This window comes from Saccopteryx leptura, chromosome X (genome assembly GCF_036850995.1).
Source record: "Saccopteryx leptura isolate mSacLep1 chromosome X, mSacLep1_pri_phased_curated, whole genome shotgun sequence".
In the NCBI taxonomy this organism is placed as follows: Eukaryota; Metazoa; Chordata; class Mammalia; order Chiroptera; family Emballonuridae; genus Saccopteryx; species Saccopteryx leptura.
The window spans coordinates 42,711,443-42,735,782 of NC_089516.1; the positions used below are offsets into that span (position 1 = coordinate 42,711,443).

Sequence of the window (24,340 nt, forward strand, 5' to 3'; positions counted from 1 at the left end):
TAATCCATTTACATTTAAGGTTATTATTGATATGTAGTTGTTTATTGCCATTTTATTCTTTAAAGCTGTATTCCTCATTTGCTATATTCTTTTCCCACTTTGATCTGTTTACACCATGCTCCTTAACATTTCCTGCAGCATTGGTTTGGTTGTAATGAATTCTTTGAGTTTTTTGGGGGGAGGGAAACTTTTTATTTCTCCTTCAATTTTAAATGATAGCCTTGCTGGATAAAGTAGTCTTGGTTGTAGATTCTTTTTCTGCATTACTTTGAATATTTCTTGCCATTCCCTTGTGGCCTCAAGTGTTTCTGTTAAGAAGTCTGATGTCATCCTTATGGGGGCTCCTTTGTAGGTGATAGCCTTTTTTTCTCTAGCAGCTTTTAGTATTTTCTCTTTATCACTTAGCTTTGGTATTTTAATTATGATGTGTCTTGGTGTAGGATTCTTTTTAGTGGAGTTCTCTGTGCTTCTTGAATTTGTGAGAATTTCTCCTGCATTAATTTAGGGAAGTTTTCAGCTATGATATGATTGAACAAAGTCTCTATCCCTTGTTCTTTCTCTTCTTCAGGAACCCCTATGACGCAGATGTTATTTCTCTTTATGTTGTCACAGTGCTCTCTAAGAGTTTCCTCCGACTTTTTGAGTCTCTTTTCTTTTTTCTTCTCTGCTTTCATGCCTTCATTCCAGTTGTCCTCCAACTCACTGATTCGATCCTCAGTTCTATCCATCCTGTTTTTAATTCCCTCCATTGTGGTCTTCATTTCTGATATTGTATTTGTCATCTCCGATTGATTCTTTTTTAATATTTCAATATCCTTTTTTATATTTGCTATTTCTTTATTTAGGTGTTTGTGATGACCATCCATTGTTGTTCTAAGATACCTAAGCATCCTTACAATCATTATTTTAAACTCCGCATCCAGAAATTTGATTATTTCCATATCACTCAGTTCATCTCCTGAAGATTTCTCTTGTGTTTTCATTTGGATTGCACTTCTTTGTCTTCTCATTGTGTCTGGGTGTTTGGGTGTTTTCTTTGTAGAGCTGGTTGAGTCTAGGCTTGGTGTTGTCTGCCTCCAGTTTTTACTTGTGTTGTTTCTAGGTCTTCTTGGGTTGGCATCAGCTATTATTTGTAATCCACTTTAGGATTTGGGCTGCTTTGAAGTCTTGATTTGTTTGTTTTCTTAACAGGTGATTGTCTTGTTTGCTGAGTAGGAGGCTTATTTGAAACTGTATCCAGGAATGCGGTGGGTGTGATCTGAGGCTCTGAAGTCCTCTTCTGCCAGTTAATCTCTCTGGGGGCAGGTTGCTTTCTCAGCTTCAGTAGGGGGAGGTGTATCTCAGATCTCCATGGAGACCTGAGTTACTGCCCCTCCTCCCCACTTCTTGTTTTCAGCTGTGTCTTGTTGCACTGATTGAAGCTGGAGAGATGTCTGTATCTCTGTGACCTGGAAGTACTTTTGTATTTTGCTTTGTGGAAGGATCAGCCCCTCCCCCAGTTATGGCCACCTCCAGCACTGAATGAGTCAGCTTTTCATGTCATCGCCTATATTCCTCTCCCCCTCACCATCCATCTCTCTCTCTCTCCTTTCTTTTTGGAAGACAAGTGGGCCCTTTCAACACACCTCATTCCCTGGTCGCCAGGCAAGTGGCTGTGAGCAGTATTTACTGCTCTTTTCCTTGGAGTGAGAGCCCAGCCTCACCCCCCCCCCCCCGTTCCTGTAAGCAGTGGAGATTCAGGCATTCACTACCAGGTTTGTTGTGGCTTCTTCTTTGCTCCTTGGTTTTTGAGAGCTGTTCTTGTAGTACGGATTTGGTTTTTCATGCTGATTGTTCATAAATTAGTTTATAATCCGGTTTGGTGGTGTGAGCTGGGAGTCTGTGCATCTGTTTACTCTGCTGCCATCTTCTGGTCTAAGTCATTCACATCTTTTGTTAAGTTTATCCCTAAGTAATTTTGTTGTTGGTGGTATTGCAATTGTAAAAGAAATTAATTTTTTTAGTTAATTTTCTGAAGTTTGATTGTTCACTGATAGAAAAGCTGTAAACTTAGGTTTATTGATTTTGTATCCTAGGACCTTAATGTACTGGTTTATTGTTTCTAAAAGATTTTTGGTGGAGTTTTTGGAGTTTTCTAAATACAAAATCATGTCATCTGCAAAAATGATCCTTCAGTTTTTCTTTCCTGATATAGATGGCTTTTATTTATTTATTTTTTCCCTGGTTGCTCTCACTGAAACTTTGAGAACTGTGTTGAATTCAAGTGTAAAGAGTGGAAGCTGTCTCTTGTTCCTGATTTTAGAGGATAAAATCAGTTTTTCACCATTTAGTATAATATTATCTGATAGTTTGTCATATATGGCCTTTATTATGTTGAGGTATTTTTCTTCTATACTCATTTTTTTTGTACTTTTCTGAAGTGAGAAGCCAGGAGACAGAGAGAAAGACCCCCACATGTGCCCAACCAGAATCCATCTGTCAAGCCAACTAGGGGGCGATTTTCTGCCCATACGGGCCATTGCTCTGTAGCAACTGGAGCTATTCTAGTGCCTGAGGCAGAGGCCATGGAGCCATCCTCAGTATCCGTGCCAAGTTTGCTCCAATGGAGCCTTGGCTGCAGATGGAGAAGTGAGAGACAGAGATAAAGGAGAAGGGGAAGGGTAGAGAAGCAGATGAGTGCTTCTCCCATTTGCCTTGGGCAGGAATCGAACCGGGAACTTCCAAATGCTGGGCTGATGCTCTACTGTTGAGCCAACTGGCCAGGGCCCCTTCTATACTCATTTTAATAAGTGTTTTAAACATAAATGGGTGTTATACCTTATTGACTGCCTTTTATTTATCTATTGATAGAATCATATGGTTTGTGTTCTTTTTTTTTAATGTGGTGTATTACATTGATTCATTTACATATGTTGAACCATTCTTGTGTTCTTGGAATAAATAACACTTGATAGTGATGTTTTATTTTTTAATGTGGTGTTGTATTTGATTTGCTAGTATTTTGTTTAGGATTTTTGCATCTGTATTCATTAAAGATATTAGTCTGTAGATCTCTTTTTCTTTTTTTTGTGACAGAGACAGAGAAACAGAGTGAGGGACAGATAGGGACAGACAGACAGAATGGGAGAGAGATGAGAAGCATCTATTCTTTGTTGCAGGGCCTTAGTTGTTCATTGATTGCTTTCTCATATGTGCCTTGACCAGGGGGCTATAGCAGAGCAGGTGACCCCTTGCTCAAACCAGTGAAGATGGGCTCAAGCCAGTGACTTTGGGCTTCAAGCAAGTGAGTGACCTTTGGGCTCAAACCAGTGAACATGGTGTCATGTCTACGATCCCATGCTCAAGCCAGCAACCTCACACTCAAGCTGGATGAGCCCATGCTCAAGCCATTGACCTCAGCATTTTGAAACTGGGTCCACTGGGTCCCAGTCAGACACTCTATCAACTACACGATTGCCTGGTCAGGCTGTAGTTTTCTTCTTTTGTGTTGTCCTTGCGAGGTTTTGATATCAAGCTCACGTAGGCCTCATAAAATGTCTTAAGGTTTATGCTTTCTTCTATTTTTTGGAAGATTTTGAGGTCAGGTACCAAATTTTCTTTGAATGTTTGGTAGAATTAATTAGTGTAGCTATCTGGTACTAGACTTTTATTTTGGGGGAAGTTTTTTCTTTATTTTTATTTTCATTTTTAAGGTTACTTTTTTAAAATTTTTATTAATTTTAATGGGGTGACATCAATAAATTAGGGCACATATGTTCAAAGAAAACATGTCCAGGTTATCTTGTCATTCAATTATGTTGCATACCCATCACCCAAAGTCAGATTGTCTTCCATAACCTTCTATCTAGTTTTTTTTGTGCCCCTTCTCCTCCCTCTTCTTTCTCCCTCCACCCTACTCCCGGTAACCACCACACACTTGAACATGTCTCTTAGTCTTCTTTTTCTGTCCCACCTGTGTATGGAATTATGCAGTTCTTAGTTTTTTTCTGATTCACTTATTTGGCTCAGTATAATATTATCAAGATCCCAACATTTTGTTGTAAATGATCCGATGTCATCATTTCTTAGGGCTGAGTAGTACTCCATAGTGTATATGTACCATATCTTCTTTATCCAGTTCTCTATTGCAGGGCTTTTTGGTTGTTTCCATATCTTAGCCACTGAGAACAATGCTGCAGTGAACATGGGGCTACATGTATCTTTACGTATCAATGTTTCTGAGTTTTGGGGATATATACCCAGTAGAGGGATTTCTGGGTCATAGGTAGTTCTATTTTCAGTTTTTTGAGGAACCACCATACTTTCTTCCATAATGGTTGTACTACTTTACATTCCCACCAACAATGAATGAGGGTTCCTTTTTCTCCACAGCCTCTCCAACATTTGCTATTACCTGTCTTGTTGATAATAGCTAATCTAACAGGTGTGAGGTGGTATCTCATTGCAGTTTTGATTTGCATTTCTCAAATAACTAATGAAGATCAGCATCTTTACATATATCTGTTGGCCATTTGTATTTCATCCTGGGAGAAGTGTCTGTTCATGTCCTCTTCCCATTTTTTTATTGGATTGTTTGTTTGTTTGTTGTTGAGTTTTATGAGTTCTTTGTATATTTTGGATATTAGGCCATTATCTGAGCTGTTGTTTGAAAATATCATTTCCCATTTAGTTGGCTGTTGGTTTATTTTGTTGTCAGTTTCTATTGCTGAGCAAAAACTTCTTAGTCTGATGTACTCTCATTCATTTATTTTTGCCTTCACTTCCCTTGTCTTTGGAATCAAATTAATAAAATGCTCTTTAAAACTCAGATTCATGAGTTTAGTACCTATGTCTTTTTTTATTTACTTTATTTTTTCAGATCTTATATTTAGGTCTTTGATCCATTTTGAATTAATTTTAGTACAAGGGGACAAACTGTAGTCCAGTTTCATTCTTTTGCATGTGGCTTTCCAGTTTTCCCAGTACCATTTGTTGAAGAGGCTTTCTTTTCTCCATTGTGTGTTGTTGGCCCCCTTTATCAAAAATTATTTGACCATATATATGTGGTTTTATTTCTGGACTTTCTATTCTGTTCCATTGGTTTGAGCATCTATTTTTCTGCCAATACCATGTTGTTTTGATTGTCTTGGCTCTATAATACAGTTTGAAGTCAGGTATTGTAATGCCCCCAGCTTCATTCTTTTTCTTTAGGATTGCTTTGGCTATTCAGGATTTTATATAGTTCCATATAAATCTGATGATTTTTTGTTCCATTACTTTTTAAAATGTCATTGGAAGTTTGATGGGAATTGCATTAAATTTGTATATTGCTTTGGGTAATATGGCTATCTCAATTATATTTATTCTTCTTATCCAAGAGCAATGAATATTCTTCCATCTCATTGTATCTTTTTCGAATTTCCTTAACAATGGTTTGTAGTTTTCATGTCCTTTACATTCTTTGTTATGTTTATTCCTAAGTATTTTATTTTTTTTGTTGCAATCATTAAGGGTATTATTTTTTTGAGTTTGTTCTCAAATGTTTCATTGATGGCATATAGAAAGGCGATGGGCTTTTGTATGTTAACTTTGTATCCTGCGACCTTACTGTATTGGCTTATTGTTTCTAGTAGTCTTTTTGTGGATTCTTTGGGGTTTTCGATGTTTAGGATCATATCATCTGCAAAAAGTGATACCTTTACTTCTTCTTTTCTGATATGGATGCATTTAATTTCTTTATCTTGTCTGATTGCTCTGGCTAGAACCTCTAGCACCACATTAAATAAGAGTGGAGAGAGTGGACAACCACAACCCTGTCTTGTTTCTGATTTAAGGGGGAAAGCTTTCAGTTTTGTGCCATTTAATATGATGTTAGCTGATGGTTTATCATATATGGCCTTTATCATGTTGAGATATTTTCTTTTTATACCCATTTTGTTGAGAGTCTTAAACATAAAATTGTGTTGTATTTTATCGAATGCCTTTTCTGCATCTATTGATAAGATCATGTAGTTTTTGTTTTTTGTTTTGTTGATATGGTGTATTACGTTAACCGTTTTACGTATGTTGAACCATCCTTGAGATTCTGGGATGAATCCCACTTGATCATGATGTATTATTTTTTTTAATATGTTGTTGTATTCGATTTGCTAGTATTTTGTTTAGTAATTTCGCATCCCTATTCATTAGAGATATTGGTCTGTAGTTTTCTTTTTTTCTGCTCTCCTTGCCTGGTATCAGTATGAGGGTTATGTTGGCCTCATAAAATGTGTTTGGAAGTATTGCTTCTTCAATTTTTTGGAAGACTTTGAGTAGAATAGAAACCAAGTGTTCTTTGAATGTTTGATAGAATTCGCTAGTGTAACCGTCTGGGCCTGGACTTTTATTTTGAGGGAGGTTTTTAATAGTTTTTTTCTATTTCTTCCCTACTAATTTGCCGCGGACCAGCGCGGCTCCAAATAACGGTGCGGAATTAAACACACTTGTCAGAACAAAACCGATGGGACCGGGAGGACTCCTCAAACTGCCTGGCAGCATCTGAGTGCCTCACAGCCCCAGTTCGCTTTATTATATAGACCTATGCAAATCAAGGACCCTGATACAAGGTTGCACATCAAAGGCTAAGACAGGAATTCTCCCAAGGCAAAAACAGGATACATTAGTGAAATTTACAAACATCTGAAACAAACAAAGAGTCAGAGGAAGGGCATGTATATTGCTTCCTGCAACCCAAGGAAGGAAGTGGAGTGGGTGCAAACACTCAGCGTCAAAGCCAAATATGGAGATGGAGGGGGTAGAACTTAGCCCCCTGCCAAGCCTTGAATCTATAATGGCTTTTTGCCATTACCGGTCCACAACACTAATTGGTCTGATTAGGTTTTCTGTTTCTTCTTGTCTCAGTCTAGGAAGGTTGGTCATTCTAAAAATTTATCCATTTCTTCCAGATTGTTGAATTTTTGCCGTAAAGTTTTTCATAGTATTCTACAATAATTCTTTGTATGTCTATGATGTCCGTTGTGATTTCTCCTCTGTCATTTTGGATTTTGTTTATATGAGTTCTTCCTCTTTTTTCCTTCGTAAGTCTTGCCAAGGGTTTGTAAATTTTGTTGATCTTTTCAAAGAACCAGCTCCTTGTTCTATTAATTTTTTCTATAGTTTTTCTGTTCTCTATTTCATTTATTTCTGCTCTGATTTTTACTATCTCCTTTCTTTGGCTGTTTTTGGGTTGTCTTTGTTCTTCTTTTTCCAATTCCTTAAGGTGTGAAGTTAAGTGGTTCACTTGGGTTCTCTTTTCTTTGTTCACATAGGCCTGAAGTGATATGAACTTCCCTCTTATCACTGCTTTTGCTGCATCCCATAGATTCTGATATGTCATATTGTCATTTACATTTGTCTGTATATATCTTTTGATTTCTGTGCTTATTTCTTTCTTTGACCCATTCATTTTTTAAAAGTATGTTGTTTGTTTCCACATTTTTGTGGAGTTTTTTTTCCTCTTTTTTGCAGTTGAATTCTAGTTTCAGGGCTTTGTGATCAGAAAATATGCTTGGTACAACTTTGATTTTTCTAAATTTGCTGATGTTGTTTCTGTGGCCCAACATATGGTCAATTCTTGAGAATGATCCATGTACACTGAAGAAAAATATATACTCTGTCACTTTGTGATGAAATGTCCTGTAGATGTCTATCATATCCAGGTGCTCTAGTGTTTTGTTTAAGGCCAATATATCTTTATTGGTTCTCTGTTTGGATGACCGACCTAGAGCCGTCAGTGGTGTATTGAGGTCTCCAAGTATGATTGTATTTTTGTCAGTTTTTGTTTTAAGGTCAATAATTAGCTGTCATATATTTTTGTGCTCCTTGGTTTGGCGCATATATATTAAGAATTGTAATGTCTTCTTGATTCAGCGTTCCCTTAATCATTATGAAATGACCATTTTTGTCATTTCATACAAAATTTGTATTTCATACAAATGTATTTCATACATTTGAGTACTTTTGCTGTCTTGTAGTCAGCATTATCAGATATGAGTATTGCTATGCCTGGTTTTTTTGGATGTTATTTGCTTGAAGTATTGTTTTCCAGCCTTTCACTTTGAATTTATTTTTATCCTTGTTGCTTAGATGAGTTTCTTGTAGGCAGCATACTGTTGGATTTTCTTTTTTAATCCACTCTGCTACTCTGTGCCTTTTTATTGGTGAGTTTAATCCATTTACATTTAATGTAATTATTGACACTTGTGAGTTCCCTATTGCCATTTTATGCATTGCTTTCTGTTAGTTTTGTGTCTTGTTTGATCCTTCTCTTTCATTTTTCTATCTTTTGTTTTTGTTTGGCTGTATTCCATACATCTTTCCTCTGTTGCTATCTTTTTTAAATTATGTGCTTCTGTGGTGGTTTTTTCAATGGTGTTTACCATTAAGTAATGAAAAGGGTAGTGAACTGTAGTGCACTATCTTGTGAGTACTTTTGTACTCCATTGTACTTTGCTACTGTTAATCTCCGTCCTCTCCCCTTTTTTTGTTGTTGTTGTCACAGTTTAAATTTGGTTTTATTGTGTTCTTGCTGGAGCTTTTACTTGTGGTTTTGTTTTGTTTTGTTTTGTCCTTTTTATCTGGTTTGAAAACCCCCTTTAGTAATTCCTGGAGTGAGGGTTTTCTGATGATAAAGTCCCTCATCTTTTCTTTATCTGTTAATGTTTTTATTTCTCCTTTATATTTGAAGAATAGCTTTGATGGGTATAGTATTCGTGCCAGAAAGTTCCTCTCTTCAGGACTTTAAATATTGGGATCCACTCTCTTCTAACTTCTAGATTTTCTGCTGAGAAATTTGATGATAATCTAATGGGCCTTTCTTTATATGTTGTATTCTTCTTTTCCCTGGCTTCCTTGAGAATTTTTTCTTTGTTGTTCGTTTGTGCCAATTTTATTATGATGTGCCTTGGAGTAGGTTTGTTGGGGTTAAGAAAACTCGGAGTTCTGTTTGCTTCTTGAATTTGAGGCTTTAGTTCTTTCCACGAGCTTGGGAAGTTCTCATCTATTTGTTTGAATATGTTCTCCATTCCATTTTGTCTCTCTTCTCCCTCTGATATACCTATTATTCTTATGTTATTCTTTTTGATAGAGTCAGACAATTCCTGTAGCTTTTTCTCATTTTTTTTTAAATTTTTGAGTCTCTTTCTTCTCTCTGTTGTGCCTCATGTTGCTTGTCTTCTATTTCACTAATCCTACCTTCTATCTGGCCTGTTCTATTAACTAAGCTTGTTACCTCATTTTTCAACTCATGAATTGAGTTTTTCATCTCTGTTTGATTTGTTTTTATAGTTTCAATTTCCTTGGTAATATATTCTTTGTGTTCATTGAGTTGTTTTCTGAGCTCCCTAAATTGCCTTTCTGTGTTTTCTTGTATATCTCTGAGTATTTTTAGGATTTCTATTTTAAATTCTTTGTCATTTAGCTCCAAGGTTTCCAATATATTAAAATTTTCTCCATAGATTTTTCCTCATCTATCTGTGATACCTCTTTGTCTTTTGTATCCATGATATTCGATTTTCTTTTCCTTAATGGCATCTGAGGGTGGTTTTCTTGATAGTATTAATGAGAATTAATAAAGATTAAAAAGTTAAAAAAATAAAAAAAATTATTATTCCTTCCCTTTTTTTTCCTCTCCTCTCCTCTCCCCTCATTCTTGAGAAAATCTTGTGGTGAACTGTGAATTATATTGTGCTAAATAGAACAAAAACTACTTATAATGGAGGACCTGAGTTGGGGAGAAGTTATAAAGGGGCAAAAAAGGGGATGTGGACCCACAAAATGCAAAAAAGGAAAAAATTTGGGTCAAGAATAAAATAATTTGCTTTTAGGTGATGGTTGACTAAGAGATATGATGAGAGGAATAAGAGGAAAAAAGGAAAAAGGGGAAAAATTTTTTAAAATTACTATTGTATTTAGTGGAGCAAGAACTAGATAATATGGAGAGCCAGGGTTGGGAACAATACCAGTGAGTTTAAAAAGCAAAGTAAAAAACCCACAAAGTGCCACAAAAAAATTTTTTAGTCTCTGATAAAATAATTTGTTCGTGATTTATGATTGAATGAGAGGAAAAGTAAAGGAGAAAAGAAGAAACTAATATAGAGGGAGAAAAAAAGAAAGAGGAAAACACCAAAAGAAGAAAATAGAATAAAAGGAGAGAGAGAGAGTTAAGGGTTTTTGAGTGCAACCCTCATATAGAGAAAGGAAGAAGAAAGAAAAGATAATGGGAGATGTAACACTTATGGGTAGTATAGTTCAAGGAGAGGAGAGAGTAAGACTGGCAGAGAATTCAATGACCAAATTGGAAGAGGAAGAAAAAAATCAAGACAAGAAGAATAGAGAAAGAAACAAACAAATATAATAAAATGGGATAGGTTATAAAGTCTGTGGATTATTCTTGATTTTGAGAGCTTATCTTCTTGCTTTTTCTTTTCTTTCCCTCTTCCTGGTCGGTGACTCTGTACCCCGGATTCTGCCCCTGTGGCACACTTAGGTACACATTTGCAGTTGATAAGTCTCTATGGCAATGTCATATATTGGGCTTCAGTCTCGTTGGCAGTCAAGGCTCATTAGCATTTGCAGGCTCCATCAGTGAGATAGTCTGTGTTCCTGGAGCCTCTCTCCTAGTCTTTCCTTCCTGAATTAGTAGCTTTATGATCCAGCTATGGGGTTGTTGCTGCCTCTGCCTGGAGAGTAAGAGGCTCAAAAAGCTGGCAAATCCCCACTCTATTCCCACTCAGCACAGGGCTCTGAGTAAGGCTTAATCAGTCAGAGCCCCTAGCATAATCAGGCAGGGCTTCGGCCCACACAAAGACCTCTGACTCTGCCCCTCTGTCTGGGAACATGAGCTCCCACTCCCAGTGGAATCTCTTGCCCACTATCTGTGCTCTCAACCAAGATATCTGGCCAGCCACCTCTCATTCCTGGTTAGGCACCCCGCCCACATGGAAAAGTTCGAGTGTAGGGAATTTCGCTCCCACTCACTCCCTGTGCGCTGCTTTTCAGGTCACAGGAGCAACCTCAAGACTCTGATTTTGGCCTACAGAAAGGCTTCTGACTTCTCCATTTTGTCCAGTAACACAGGCACCCACTCCCGGGGGAATCTCTCTCCTACTCTCCATGCTCACTGACCGGGATATCAGGTCTGCAGCCTCTCACTCCAAGTGAGGCACCCTGCCCGCACAGAAATGTTCGAGCATAGGGAATTTTGCTCCCACTCTCTCCCTGCACACTGCTTTTCAGGGCACAGGTGCAACCCCACGACTCTGGTTTCGGCCCACACAAGGGCCTCTGACTCTGACCTTCTATCCGGTAACATGGGCACGTACTCCCAGGGGAATCTCTTGCCCACTATCTGTGCTTGCCAACCAGGAGATCAGGCCGGCAGCCTCTGACTCCGAGTGAGGTGCCCTGCCCACACAGAAAAGTATAAGCATGGGAAATTTTGCTCCCACTCATTCCCCATGCACTGCTTTTCAGGGCACAGGGGCGACCTCAAGACATACCTGGAGATCTCAATACATCATTGATGGCTTTAGTTAGATCATCCAAGCAGAAAATTTAATAAATAAATATACGCCTTAATTGACACAGTAGACCAAATAAACATAATAGACATTTACAGGACAATTCATCCCAGAACATTAGATTATAAAGTTCCAGTGTGCAGACCAAATACTAACCTCAACAAATTCAGAAGAGTGAAATTATACCAAGCATATTTTCTAACCATAAGACCTTGAAATCAAAATCTAACTGAAAAAGAAAGTAAAGAAACCCACAAAAATGTGGAAATAAAGCAACATACGTCTAAAAAATGATTGGGTCAAAAAATAAATAAAAACAGAGATTAAAAGATATATACAGCCTGACCTGTGCTGGTGCACTGGATCGAGCATTGACCTGGAACGCTGAGTTCACCGGTTCAGGGCCCTGGGCTTGCTCGGTCAGGGAACATGTGGGAGTTGATGCTTCCTGCTCCTCCTTCCCTTCTCTCTGTTTCTCTTCTGTAAAATGAATAAATGAATAAAAATAATTTTAAAAAGATATATACAAATAAATAAGAATGACAATATGACAGTAAAACTTCTGGGATGCAGTGAAAGCAGTAATAAGAGGGAAGTTTATATCATTATAGAGTTATATCAATACACAACAGAGGTCCCAAGCAAAGAACCAAACATCATATCTTAAAGAACTAGAGAAAGAGGAACAAAGGCAACCCAAAGTCATTAGAAGAAAAGAAATAGTAAAAATTAGAGCAGAACTATATAAATAAAATGAAGAAAATACAACAAAGAGCTCGTTCTTTGCAAAGATCAATAAAATTGTTAAACCCCTGGTTTGACTAAGAAAAAAAAGAAGAGTGACTTATATAAGGAAAATCCAAAGTGATAGAGGAGAAATTACCACAGATATCATAGGTATTAATCGTATCATACTAGAATACTATGAAAGATTAGATGCCACCATACTTGACCACCTAGAAGACATGGATAAGTTTCTAGAACTATACAATCTTCATCGACTGAGTCACTAGGAAGTGGAAAATTTAAATAAACCCATATGCAATGAGAAAATAGAAACAGGTATCAAAAACTTCCCAAAAATAAAGTACAGCACCAGATGGCTACACTAATGAATTCTACTAAACATTCAAAGAAAATTTAGTACTTATTCTTCTCAAAGCCCACCAAAAAAATAGAAGAAGAAGTAATACTCTTTAACACATCTTATGAGGCCAACATAACTCTGAAACCAAAATCTGGCAAGGACAACACAGACAAAGCAAACTACAGACCAATATCTCTAATGAATACAGTTGTAAAAACCCTAAACACAATACTAGCATATAGAAAACAACAGTATATTAAAAAAAAAGTCACGATCTAGTGAGATTCATTCCAAAGGCACAAAGATGGTTGAACACACAGAAATCATTCAACATAATACACCACCTCAACAAAACAAAGAACAAAGGACATATGATCCTATCAATAGATGTAAAAAAAGCATTCAATAAGATACAACACCCCTTTATGTTTAAAACACTCAATAAAATGGGAACAGAAAAAAAAATACCTCAATATAATAAAGGCCAAATATGACAAACCATCAGCTAATATCATACTAAAGGGTGAAAAAAATGAAGGCTTTATCTCTAAAAATTAAGAACAAGACAAGTGTTCCCACTCTCTCCACTCTTATTCGATATAGTTCTGGAAGTTTTAGCCAGAACAACCATGCAACAGAAAAGAATAAAAGGCATCCATATCAAAAAACAAGAAGTAAAGGTATCACTTTTCACAGATTATATGATTCTGTATATAGAAAACTCCAAAGACTCCGCTGAAAAACTATTAGAAGCAGTGAATCAATACAGCAAAGTCACAGTATACAAAATCAATATATAAAAGTCTACAACTTTCCTATATGCCAATGATGAAACTTCTAAAAATGAACTAAAAAAAACCATCAAAAAAACCAATTCTTTTTACAATTGTAAAATAAAATAAAATACCTAGGAATAAACTTAACAAGGGGTGAGAAGGACCTATATACTGAAAGTCATTATTGAAAGGAATAGAAAAAGTCCTTATGAAATGGAACAATATTCCATGTTCATGGATTGGAAGAATCAACATAGTTAAAAGTTATATTATCCAAAACAATATACAAATTTAATGCAATCCCCATCAAAATCCCAATGTCATTTTTTAAAGTATATCAATAGAACAAAAATCATCAAGTTTGGATGGAACCATAAAAAAACCCTGACTCACCAAACAATCCTGAGGAAAAAGAATGAAGCCATAGTTATGACACTACCTCACTTTAAATTATACAACAGAGCCATAATAATCAAAACAGTATGGTATTGGCATAAAAGCAGACATACAGACTAGTGGAATAGAATTTAAATCTCAGAAATAAAAAGACATATTATGGACAAATAATCTTTGACAAAGGAGACAAAAACACACAATAAAGAAAAAAAAACCTTTTCAACAAATGCTCCTGGGAAAATCGGAAACCATGTGCAAAAGATGAAACTTGACTATAGTTTGTCCCCCTACACAAAAATTAATTCAAAATGGATCAAAGACCTAAATATACGATCTGAAACATTAAATTACATAGAAGAGAACATAGGTATTAACTGATGGACATTGACCACAGAGAACAATTTAAGAATTTCACCCCCAAAACAAGGAAAGTAAAGGCAACAATAAATGAATGAGACTATATCAAATAAAAAGCTTCTGCACAGCAAAAGAAACCTACAACAAAACAAATAAGCAGCGAACTAAATGGGAGATGATATTTAACAACAGCTCAGATAAAGGGTTAATATCGAAAATATATCAAGAACTCACAGGCCCTGGCCAGTTGGCTCAGTGGTAGAGCATTGGCCTGGTGTGTGGGAGTCCCGGGTTCAATTCCTGGCCAGGGCACAGAGGAGAAGCACCCATCTGCTTCTCCACCCCTCCCCTTCTCCTTCCTCTCTGTCTCTCTCTTCACCTCCCACAGCCGAGGCTCCATTGGAGCAAGGTTGGCCCGGGCGCTGAGGATGGCTCCATGGCCTCTGCCTCAGGCGCTAGAATGGCCCTAGGTTGCGACAGAGCAATGACCCAGATGGGCAGAGCATTGCCCCCTGGTGGGAAGGCCGGGTGGATCCCGGTCGGGTGCATGCGGGATTCTGTCTGACTGCCTCCCCGTTTCCAACATCAGAAAAAAAGAACTCACAAAGCTCAGGAACAGTAAGGAAACAAACTAATTAAAAAATGGGGAGAGGACCTGAACAAACACTTCTCCTAAGAAGATATACAAATGGCCAGCATAGATTTTAAAAGATGCTCATTTTCCTAAGTATTAGAGAAAAGCAAATCAAGACTACAATGAGATCCCACCTCATACCTGTTAGATTGGCTATTATCTACAAAGCTGGTAATAAGTGTTAGAGAGACTTTTGAGATAAGAGGACCCTCATTCATTTCGGGTGGGAAAGTAAACTGTTAAAGCCATTATAGAAGAAATATGATGATGCCTCAAAATATTAAGAATACAACTAGCATATGACCCAGCAATCCCTCTACTCAGTAACTACCCCCAAAATACTCAAATACATTGAAGCATAAAGACACATACACCCTCATGTTCATCGCAGCATTATTCACAGTGTCCAAAACATGGAAACAACCAATGTGTCCTTCACTGGAGGGTTGGATAAAAAAGGTGTGGTATGTAGGTACAATGGAATACTACTCAGCCATAAGAAATGATGACATTTTGCTGTTTATGACAACATGGACTATCCATGAGAACATTATATTGAGTGAAACAAATAAATCAGAAAAAGCTAAGAACTGTATGATTTCACACATAGGTGGGATATAAAACCGAGACTAATGGACATAGATAAAAGTGAAGTGGTTATCAGAGGGAGGGTTATTAGGGGAGGGAGTGGGGTTAACTGTGTAAAGAGGAGCAAATATATGAAGAAGAAAAATAATTTGACTTTGTGTGATGGGTACACAACATAATCAAGAGTTCAAATGTTATAGAAATGTTTACCTGTACTCTTATTGATCAGTGTCACTCTATTAAATTTTTCTAAATAAAATTTAATGATATAAAATACAACTTTGTAACTATGCATCATGACAGACATTAACTAGACTTATTTTGGTGATCATTTTGCAATATATAAAAGTATCAAACTATTATGTTGTGCCCTTGAAATTGATATAATGTACGTAATTACAATCTCAATGTAAAAAAACAAAAAGATGGGAATGCAGCATAATCAAATGTCAAAATAACCTAGAGATGTTTTCTCTGAACATATGTACCCTGATTTATCAATGTCACCCCATTAAAATTAATCAAAAAATAGATTATGAATAAAACTTTTAAACATGAATATATTAGGGTAGGGATACTGAGATAAAAGTAAAATGGAAATATAAGTTCAAAGAAAAATAAGACAATATATAATTAAAAAAAGATTAGATATCTTATATATTTTTTTAATTTATTTTGCATCATCAGGCCAGATTCATGTCTTCTAGAAATAGTATAATGACCCAGGAAGTGGTACTTGAAAATCTCATAAATCTCAAAAGAATGGCCCCTGGTAGGGAAAGCATCAGAGTCTCAGCTCTGTCACTTCACAACTGTTTAACCTTGAGCAAGATTCTTTACTGCTGTGAGGTTTGGTATCCTCATTTCTGAAATGAGTAATGTCTTCCCTACCACACACACTTGTTGCAAGGATTGAAGTGTAATAGTATATTATCAGAATTAACACTCTCATGTTGCAAATAAATTCCACATTTTTTAGGCCACTTAGTTTGTGATTTAAGACTGGTGCCTTCTCAGTGCCTATGATGCGTAGCTTCTGAAAACTATCTTTGAAAGAAACAGTTCAGTGGCCACACTCAGTTATGGCACAGGCTCAAGGTGGAAAGAGTGTGTCCAGGTTGAATCAGGGCTATATTATATGTATGGCACCAAATCTCAGAAAGGGAGTTTTTTTTTTTTTTTTTTTTTTTTTTTTTTTTTTTTTTTTTTTTTCATTTTTCTGAAGCTGGAAACAGGGAGAGACAGTCAGACAGACTCCCGCATGCGCCCGACCGGGATCCACCCGGCACGCCCACCATGGGGCGATGCTCTGCCCACCAGGGGGCGATGCTCTGCCCATCCTGGGCGTCGCCATGTTGCGACCAGAGCCACTCTAGCGCCTGAGGCAGAGGCCACAGAGCCATCCCCAGCGCCCGGGCCATCTTTGCTCCAATGGAGCCTTGGCTGCGGGAGGGGAAGAGAGAGACAGAGAGGAAAGCGCGGCAGAGGGGTGGAGAAGCAAATGGGCGCTTCTCCTGTGTGCCCTGGCCGGGAATCGAACCCGGGTCCTCCGCACGCTAGGCCGACGCTCTACCGCTGAGCCAACCGGCCAGGGCCAGAAAGGGAGTTTTAAAAGCTGTTTATTCAAATCTTAAAATTAGAACTCAAGATTGATCAATGTTGTCCTTTTCTCTCTCCCCCCTTTTTTAATCCATTTTTTTTCTTGTCATTTCAGGTGCATAATGACTGTAGGCGATGGTTTTCCAAGGAATGTTCTTTTGGAAATCATCATGCCTCAGTCATTCCTCCCACTGCCCTAAGCGATCCTAAAGGAGATGGTGAGTAGCCAATCTAATCTCAGAAATATGCTGGGGAGGAAGGGAATGAGAAAGGCCTAGATTTAAAAACCATGATTAAATTATTCTCCTCAATTAGTCAAATATTTCTGGGGAGCATGAATGTGCATACATGTAGAGATACCTCATTTCTGTTTAGACTTTTGTGATGGTGAATGTTGATATTTATGGCATATATGTACGTGGACATGCTCTCTGTGGTCTCTGTCATAATTGTTTCTGAACTATTAGAATTAATGTCAGTTTTTTCATGATTTCCAGACACTAGATAATTCATGAAATAACTTAATTTGCATTCATGTTATCAAGGAAGAACTGCATGAAAGCCCTGGTTATGTTCTTTTAAAACAGAAACCAACACCAGGGTTGTCCCCAAATGTAAAACTAAAGTGATTATTACCCCAACATACTCCACTGATGCTTTCTTTGTCAATTTGTGGACACCAGTGATTTACTGAGAACTCTATTCATAAAGTGTTAAAAGCATACAAAAAGATCCACAATATGGGCATTGCCAGAGCTTATGGTTATTTTGTACCTGGGACATTTCTATAATATGACAATTGACAAATTGAGGTAACATATGCTAAGTGCCAAAGGAGTGATAGAAACACTTAGAGATCAGAAAATGTGAGGAATATTAACCAATTGTACAAGATTGCACAGAAAAGATGTAGTAATGAAACCAATACAAGAGAAAACATTGTATCGAGTCTTCTATCAGGAGGTCAAGAGATATTAGAACAGAGAAAGCAGGGGGAAAAGAGAGGGGTGTTTAGTTTAGTTTTTGTTTGTTTTTTAAGAATAGATGAGATAGCTAAGGTTAAAAACAAGGAACAGACAATCATGAGTTTTGGTCACTTAATTGCTAGATGACCTTCTATAAATCATTTACATTCTCTGAGCTTCACTTTCTCCATCTGTAAATGGGAATGATACTATATATTGTGAAGATAAGTGATAATATGCAAAAGGCCTAAATATCCAGGACATGGTCCCCAAAAACCCACAAGACTAAATCCCAAGTCTTCTAGCTTAATGAAAACTGTACATTTTATCAGGGGTAATTCACTCTTTAGCATTTGCTAATGATGCCTTTTTCAGTTCACTTATCTTTCCCTACTTTTTCCTTTGTTTCTTCTGAGAGTTTTTCCTTTCTGTTCTTTTGCTTTTTCCATTACTCGTTATTAAAGAATGGGAGCTGTCAAGATCAATATCATATATTACAGCTAAAAAGACCTGAACAATTTACTAACACTATGAAGTTTAGAAATATATTTACCAACTGACATGCTATGATTTCACTAAACCAGTAAAGAGATACACTGCCCATTAATATAATATATGGTATATCATATATGTGTCTGTATATGGTCAATTTCACTTACTGGAAGAAAGTTTAAACCCTTCCTAAAATATTTAATCCACATTTTGCTAATATTCTAATTTATCCACCTCTGACATGTGGGATGTGATTAGTGAACCAACATTTCATTGACTTAAAAATTACCCCCATATTGATGTCTACTGCCCAGTTCATTGCCAACAAAGAGCCAGAATTAGCTATAAACAAAGAAAGGAAAAGAAGGAAAATTGAAGGAAGCAAGGATTCCTGTACCCATTGTAGCACAGTCTTTGAATGAGACATAACACATGTACAAGTGTGCACATACTCTAGTCCAGTGGTTCTCAACCTGTGGGTCGCGACCCCAGCGGGGTCGCCTAAAGCCATCGGAAAATACATAATGCATATCAGGTATTTACATTCCGAATCATAACTGTAGCAAAATTACAGTTATGAAGTAGCCACCAAAATTATTTTTTGGTTTGGGGTCACCGCAATATGAGGAACTGTATTGCGGGGTCACGGCATAGAAAGGTTGAGAACCACTGCTCTAGTCTCTTCCAGTTTATATTCTAACCCTAACATAGATCCAGACAGACATTATTACATGGAATAAACCATTCATACAGGTTTCTGCAGGCAAATATATTCATATGTCCTGTAATGACCTACATAGACACAAAGTTAACCTTACTCAGGGATGCATATGTAAATTATCCTCAGATCTACACAAATATATATTTATCCACATAGAGTTGCCTACCAAATAGTTGATTATAAAGGTGATGAAATTGATGCCCTGGCAAATAAAAGACACTGACTGGGTAGGAGGAGGAAAGGGCTAGTGGTAAGGTGCAGTTGACAGAAGAGAAAAAGTAGCAAACTAGTCAGCTAAGCAAACACATGCTTCTAATGAAAGTTAACCTTGTCTTGAATCTAAGACCTTGCTTGCCCCTGCAAGGACCTGGAGAATATGTCTTTGAGAAGATTAAAGGATGCCTACCTCAGCATCTCAGAAATCATCCCAAATAATTGTTTAGGTGCTGCTACCTCTCCTTAGTAATTGGCTCAGCAGGTTCTCTATTTCCTGTCCTTCTAGAGATTGTTCTTTTAGGTTTTTTCCCTATCCTATCTCACTTCTTATTCTTGTTATAGATCATAAATTAATGGCATTGCTACTTTCTTTTGCTTTCTACTGACGACATAACATTATTGCTTAGAATCACCTAGGCTAAATCATTCTTTTTGTGTAGTGACTCATCTAATGTCCCATGGGTTAACTTTTAGCCTTTCTTCTTATTATCAGTAATCATGATCCAATTGAATCCCACTCTTGAGAACCCTTCTTTTTATTATGTATTACTTGACCTATAATTTCTTAGACTATCTTCTAAGATCTTATCTTCTTGACTCTTCTTCACTTTTGGCCTAGGCAAATATGCTAATAGGTTTCCAGTTGGGAAGTCTCATCTCATCTTAGAGGTAATAATGTCCTTAAAGATTATCTGGTCTAACCACTTTGGCCAGGCTAGGGAATCCCTACTCCAGCATCCAAGGTGGAAATATTCAGATGATTATTTCCTGAGGAAGCACTTGCCATTGTTGAGTAGCACTCATCCATTCACTAATTCATGTATTTAGTCAACAGGCTTTAATTTCTAAGAATGCTTTCTAATTACCCCTTTTTTCCTATCCCACCTGCTTTATAAATTCCTCTTCTAATCTTATAAGGTGAGAACCAAATCAAACATTATCTCCTGTTTTGAGGGTACTATAATTATCCCTCCCTTCTTTCCCAGAAAAATTTATTACTTCCTTTGCTATAAACCCAAAACACACATGTTAAAGCACCTAACACAGATATTATATGGTTCATTACATGTCTTCCACTCCAGACTGTGAACTCTCTGTATCCCTAGAACTTAACTTACACCCAGGTACATGGTATATGCACAAACAATATTTGTTACATGAAATCAATAATATATTTATGAAATACTTTTATATATAAGGTTCAGTGATAAGCCATCTTGTGATTATATCTGGCCCCTGTCATCTCTGACCTCATCTTCTTCCATTTTATTCCTTATTCAACAACAGCCGTGCTATTCTTTTCTTTTTTTTTATTAGTCTTACTAGGGTGACATCAATAAATCAGGGTACATATGTTCAAAGAAAACATGTCTAGGTTATCTTGTTGATCAATTATGTTGTATATTCATCACCCAAAGTAAGATTGACCTCCGTCACCTTCTATCTAGTTTTCTTTGTGCCCCTCCCCCTCCCCCTTCCCCTCTCCCTCCCCCCCCCGTAACTACCACACTCTTGTCAATGTCTCTTAGTCTCGTTTTTATGTCCCAACTATGTATGGAATAATGCAGTTCTTGGTTCTTTCTGATTTACTTATTTTACTCTGTATAATGTTATCAAGATCCCACCATTTTGTTGTAAATGATCCGATGTCATCATTTCTTATGGCTGAGTAGTACTCCATAGTGTATATGTGCCACATCTTCTTTATCCAGTCTTCTATTGAAGGGCTTTTTGGTTGTTTCTATGTCTTGTCCACTGTGAACAATGCAGCAATGAACATGAGGCTGCATGTGTCTTTACGTATCAATGTTTCTGAGTTTTTGGGGTATATACCCAGTAGAGGAATTTCTGGGTCATAAGGTAGTTCTATTTTCAGGTTTTTGAAGAACCACCATACTTTCTTCCATAATGGCTGTACTACTTTACATTCCCACGAACAATGAATGAGGGTTCCTTTTTCTCCACAGCCTCTCCAACATTTGCTATTACCTGTCTTGTTGATAATAGCTAATCTAACAGGTGTGAGGTGGTATCTCATTGCAGTTTTGACTTGCATTACTCTAATAACTAATGAAGATGAGCATCTTTTCATATATCTGTTGGCCATTTGTAATTTTTCCTGGGAGAAGTGTCAGTTCATGTCCTCTTCCCATTTTTTTTTATTGGATTGTTTGTATGTTAGTTGTTTAGTTTTATGAGTTCTTTGTATAGTTTGGATATTAGGCCCTTATCTGATCTGTTGTTTGAAAATATCATTTCCCATTTAGTTGGTTGTCTGTTTATTTTGTTGTCAGTTTCTCTTGCTGAGCAAAAACTTCTTAGTCTGATGTAGTCCCATTCATTTATTTTTGCCTTCACTTTCCTTGTCTTTGGAGTCAATTTCATAAAATGCTCTTTAAAACCAAGGTCCATGAGTTTAGAACCTATGTCTTCTTCTATGGACTTTGTTTCATGTCTTATATTTAGGTCTTTGATCCATTTTGAATTAATTTTAGTACAAGGGGACAAACTGTAGTCAAGTTTTATTCTTTTGCATGTAGCTTTCCAGTTTTCCCAGCACCATTTGTTGAAGAGGCTTTCTTTTCTCTATTGTGTGTTGTTGGCCCCTTTATCAAAAATTATTTGACCATATATATGTGGTTTTATTTCTGGACTTTCTATTCTGTTCCATTGGTTTGAGCGTCTATTTTTCTGCCAATACCATGCTGTTTTGATTGTTGTGGCTCTATAATATAGTTTGAAGTCAGATGTTGTAATGTCCCCAGCTTCATTCTTTTTCTTTAGGATTGCTTTGGCTATTCGGAGTTTTTTATAGTTCCATATAAATCTGATGATTTTTTGTTCCATTTCTTTAAAAAATGTCATTGGAATTTTGATGGGAATTGCATTAAATTTGTATATTGCTTTGGGTAATATGACCATCTTGATTATATTTATTCTTTCTATCCAAGAACAAGGAATATTCTTCCATCTCATTGTATCTTTTTCGATTTCCCTTAACAATGCTTTGTAGTTTTCATTATATATAGATTTGTTGGGGTTAAGAAAACTCGGAGTTCTGTTTGCTTCTTGAATTTGAGGCTTTAGTTCTTTCCACAGGCTTGGGAAGTTCTCATCTATTATTCGTTTGAATATGTTCTCCATTCCATTTTCTCTCTCTTCTCCCTCTGATATACCTATTATTCTTATGTTATTTTTTTTGATGGAGTCAGACAATTCCTGAAGGGCTTTCTCATTTTTTTTTAATTTTTGAGTTTCTTTCTTCTTCTCTCTGTTGTGCCTCAAGTTGCTTGTCTTCTATTTCACTAATTCTACCTTCTATCTGGCCTGTTCTATTAGCTAAGCTTGTTACCTCATTTTTCAGCTTGTGAATTGAGTTTTTCATCTCTGATTTGTTTTTATAGTTTCAATTTCCTTGGTAATATATTCTTTGTGTTCGTTGTTTTCTGAGCTCCCTAAATTGCCTTTCAGTGTTTTCTTGTATATCTCTGAGTATTTTTAGGATTTCTATTTTAAATTCTCTGTCATTTTTTCCAAGGTTTTCAATATATTAAATTTTTTCTCCATAGATTTTTCTTCATCTATCTGTGATACCTCTCTGTCTTTTGTATCCATGATATTCGATTTCTTTTTCCTTAATGGCATCTGAGGGTGGTTTTGTTGCTAGTACTAATGAGAATTAATAAAGAATAAAAAGTTTAAAAAATTAAAAAAATATATTATTTTCTTTTTTTTTTCATTCCTCTCCTCTCCCCTCCTTCTTGAGAAAATCTTGTGGTAAACTGTGAATTTTATTGTGCTAAATAGAACAAAAACTACCTATAATGGAGGGCCTGCATTGGGGAGAAGTTATAAAGGGGCAAAAAATGAGATATGGACCCACAAAATGCAAAAAAGGAAAAAATTTGGGTCAAGAATAAAATGATTTGCTTTTAGGTGATGGTTAACTGAGAGATATAATGAGAGCAATACAAGGGAAACAGGAAAAGTGGGAAAAAGTTTAAAAATTACTATTGTATTTAGTGGAGCAAGAACTAGATAACATGGAGAGCCAGGGTTGGGAGCACTGCTAGTGAGTTAAAAAAGCTCCAAAGCGCCACAAAGAAAAATTTGAGTCCCAAATAAAATAATTTGTTCGTGATTGAGGATAGAATGAGAGGAAAAGTAAAGGAGAAAAGAAGAAACTAATATAGAGGGAGAAAAAAGAAAGAGGAAAACACAAAAAGAAGAAAAAAGAACAAAAAGAGAGAGAGAGAGAATTCAGGGTTTTGGAGTGCAACTCTCATAGAGAGAAAGGAAGAGGAAATGAAAGATAATGAGAGATGTAACACTTATGGGTAGTATAGTTCAAGGAGAGGAGAAAGTAAGACTGGCAGGGAATTAAATGACCAAATTGGAAAAGGAAGAAAATAATCAAGACAAAAAGATAAGAGAAACAAACGAACAAATATAATAAAATGGGATAGGTTATAAAGTCTGTGGATTATTCTTGATTTTGAGAGGTATCTTCTTGCTCTTTCTTTCCTCTCCCTCTTCCTGGTCAGTGACTCTGTACCCCTGGTTCTGCCCCTGTGGCATGTTTAGGTAGAGGTTTGCAGTTGAAAAGTCTCTATGATGATGTCATATATTAGGCTTCAGTCTCGTTGGCAGTTGAGGCTCATTAACATTTGCAGAGTCTGACAATGAGAGAGTCTGTTTTCCCAGAGCCTCTCTCCTAGTCTTTCCTTCCTGAATTAGCAGCCTGATGATCCAGCTATGGGGTTGCTGCTGCCTCTGCCTGGAGAGTAAGAGGCTCACAGAGCTGGCAAATCCCCACTCTATTCCCACTCAGCACAGGGCTCTGGGTAAGGCTCAATCAGTAGAGCCACTAGCACAATCAGGAGGGGCTAGAAGCCAATTGTTTTCAAGGTGTCTTTCTATGCACCTCTAGGCATGTTCCAAATGCCTCAGCACTCTGTGGGATCCCTTTCCC

The 24,340-nt window shown here is 36.9% G+C and overlaps 1 protein-coding gene across 1 annotated transcript in view; it reads left to right on the forward strand.

Annotated features, from left to right (window-relative positions):
• The window catches only part of DGKK (diacylglycerol kinase kappa), a 193,725-nt gene that overhangs the window by 109,340 nt on the left and 60,045 nt on the right, over positions 1–24,340 (forward strand). The window contains exon 8 of the mRNA XM_066357797.1: positions 17,090–17,192. Within this exon, the coding sequence (XP_066213894.1) occupies positions 17,090–17,192 (103 nt within the window). The remainder of the gene's footprint in view (positions 1–17,089; positions 17,193–24,340) is intronic.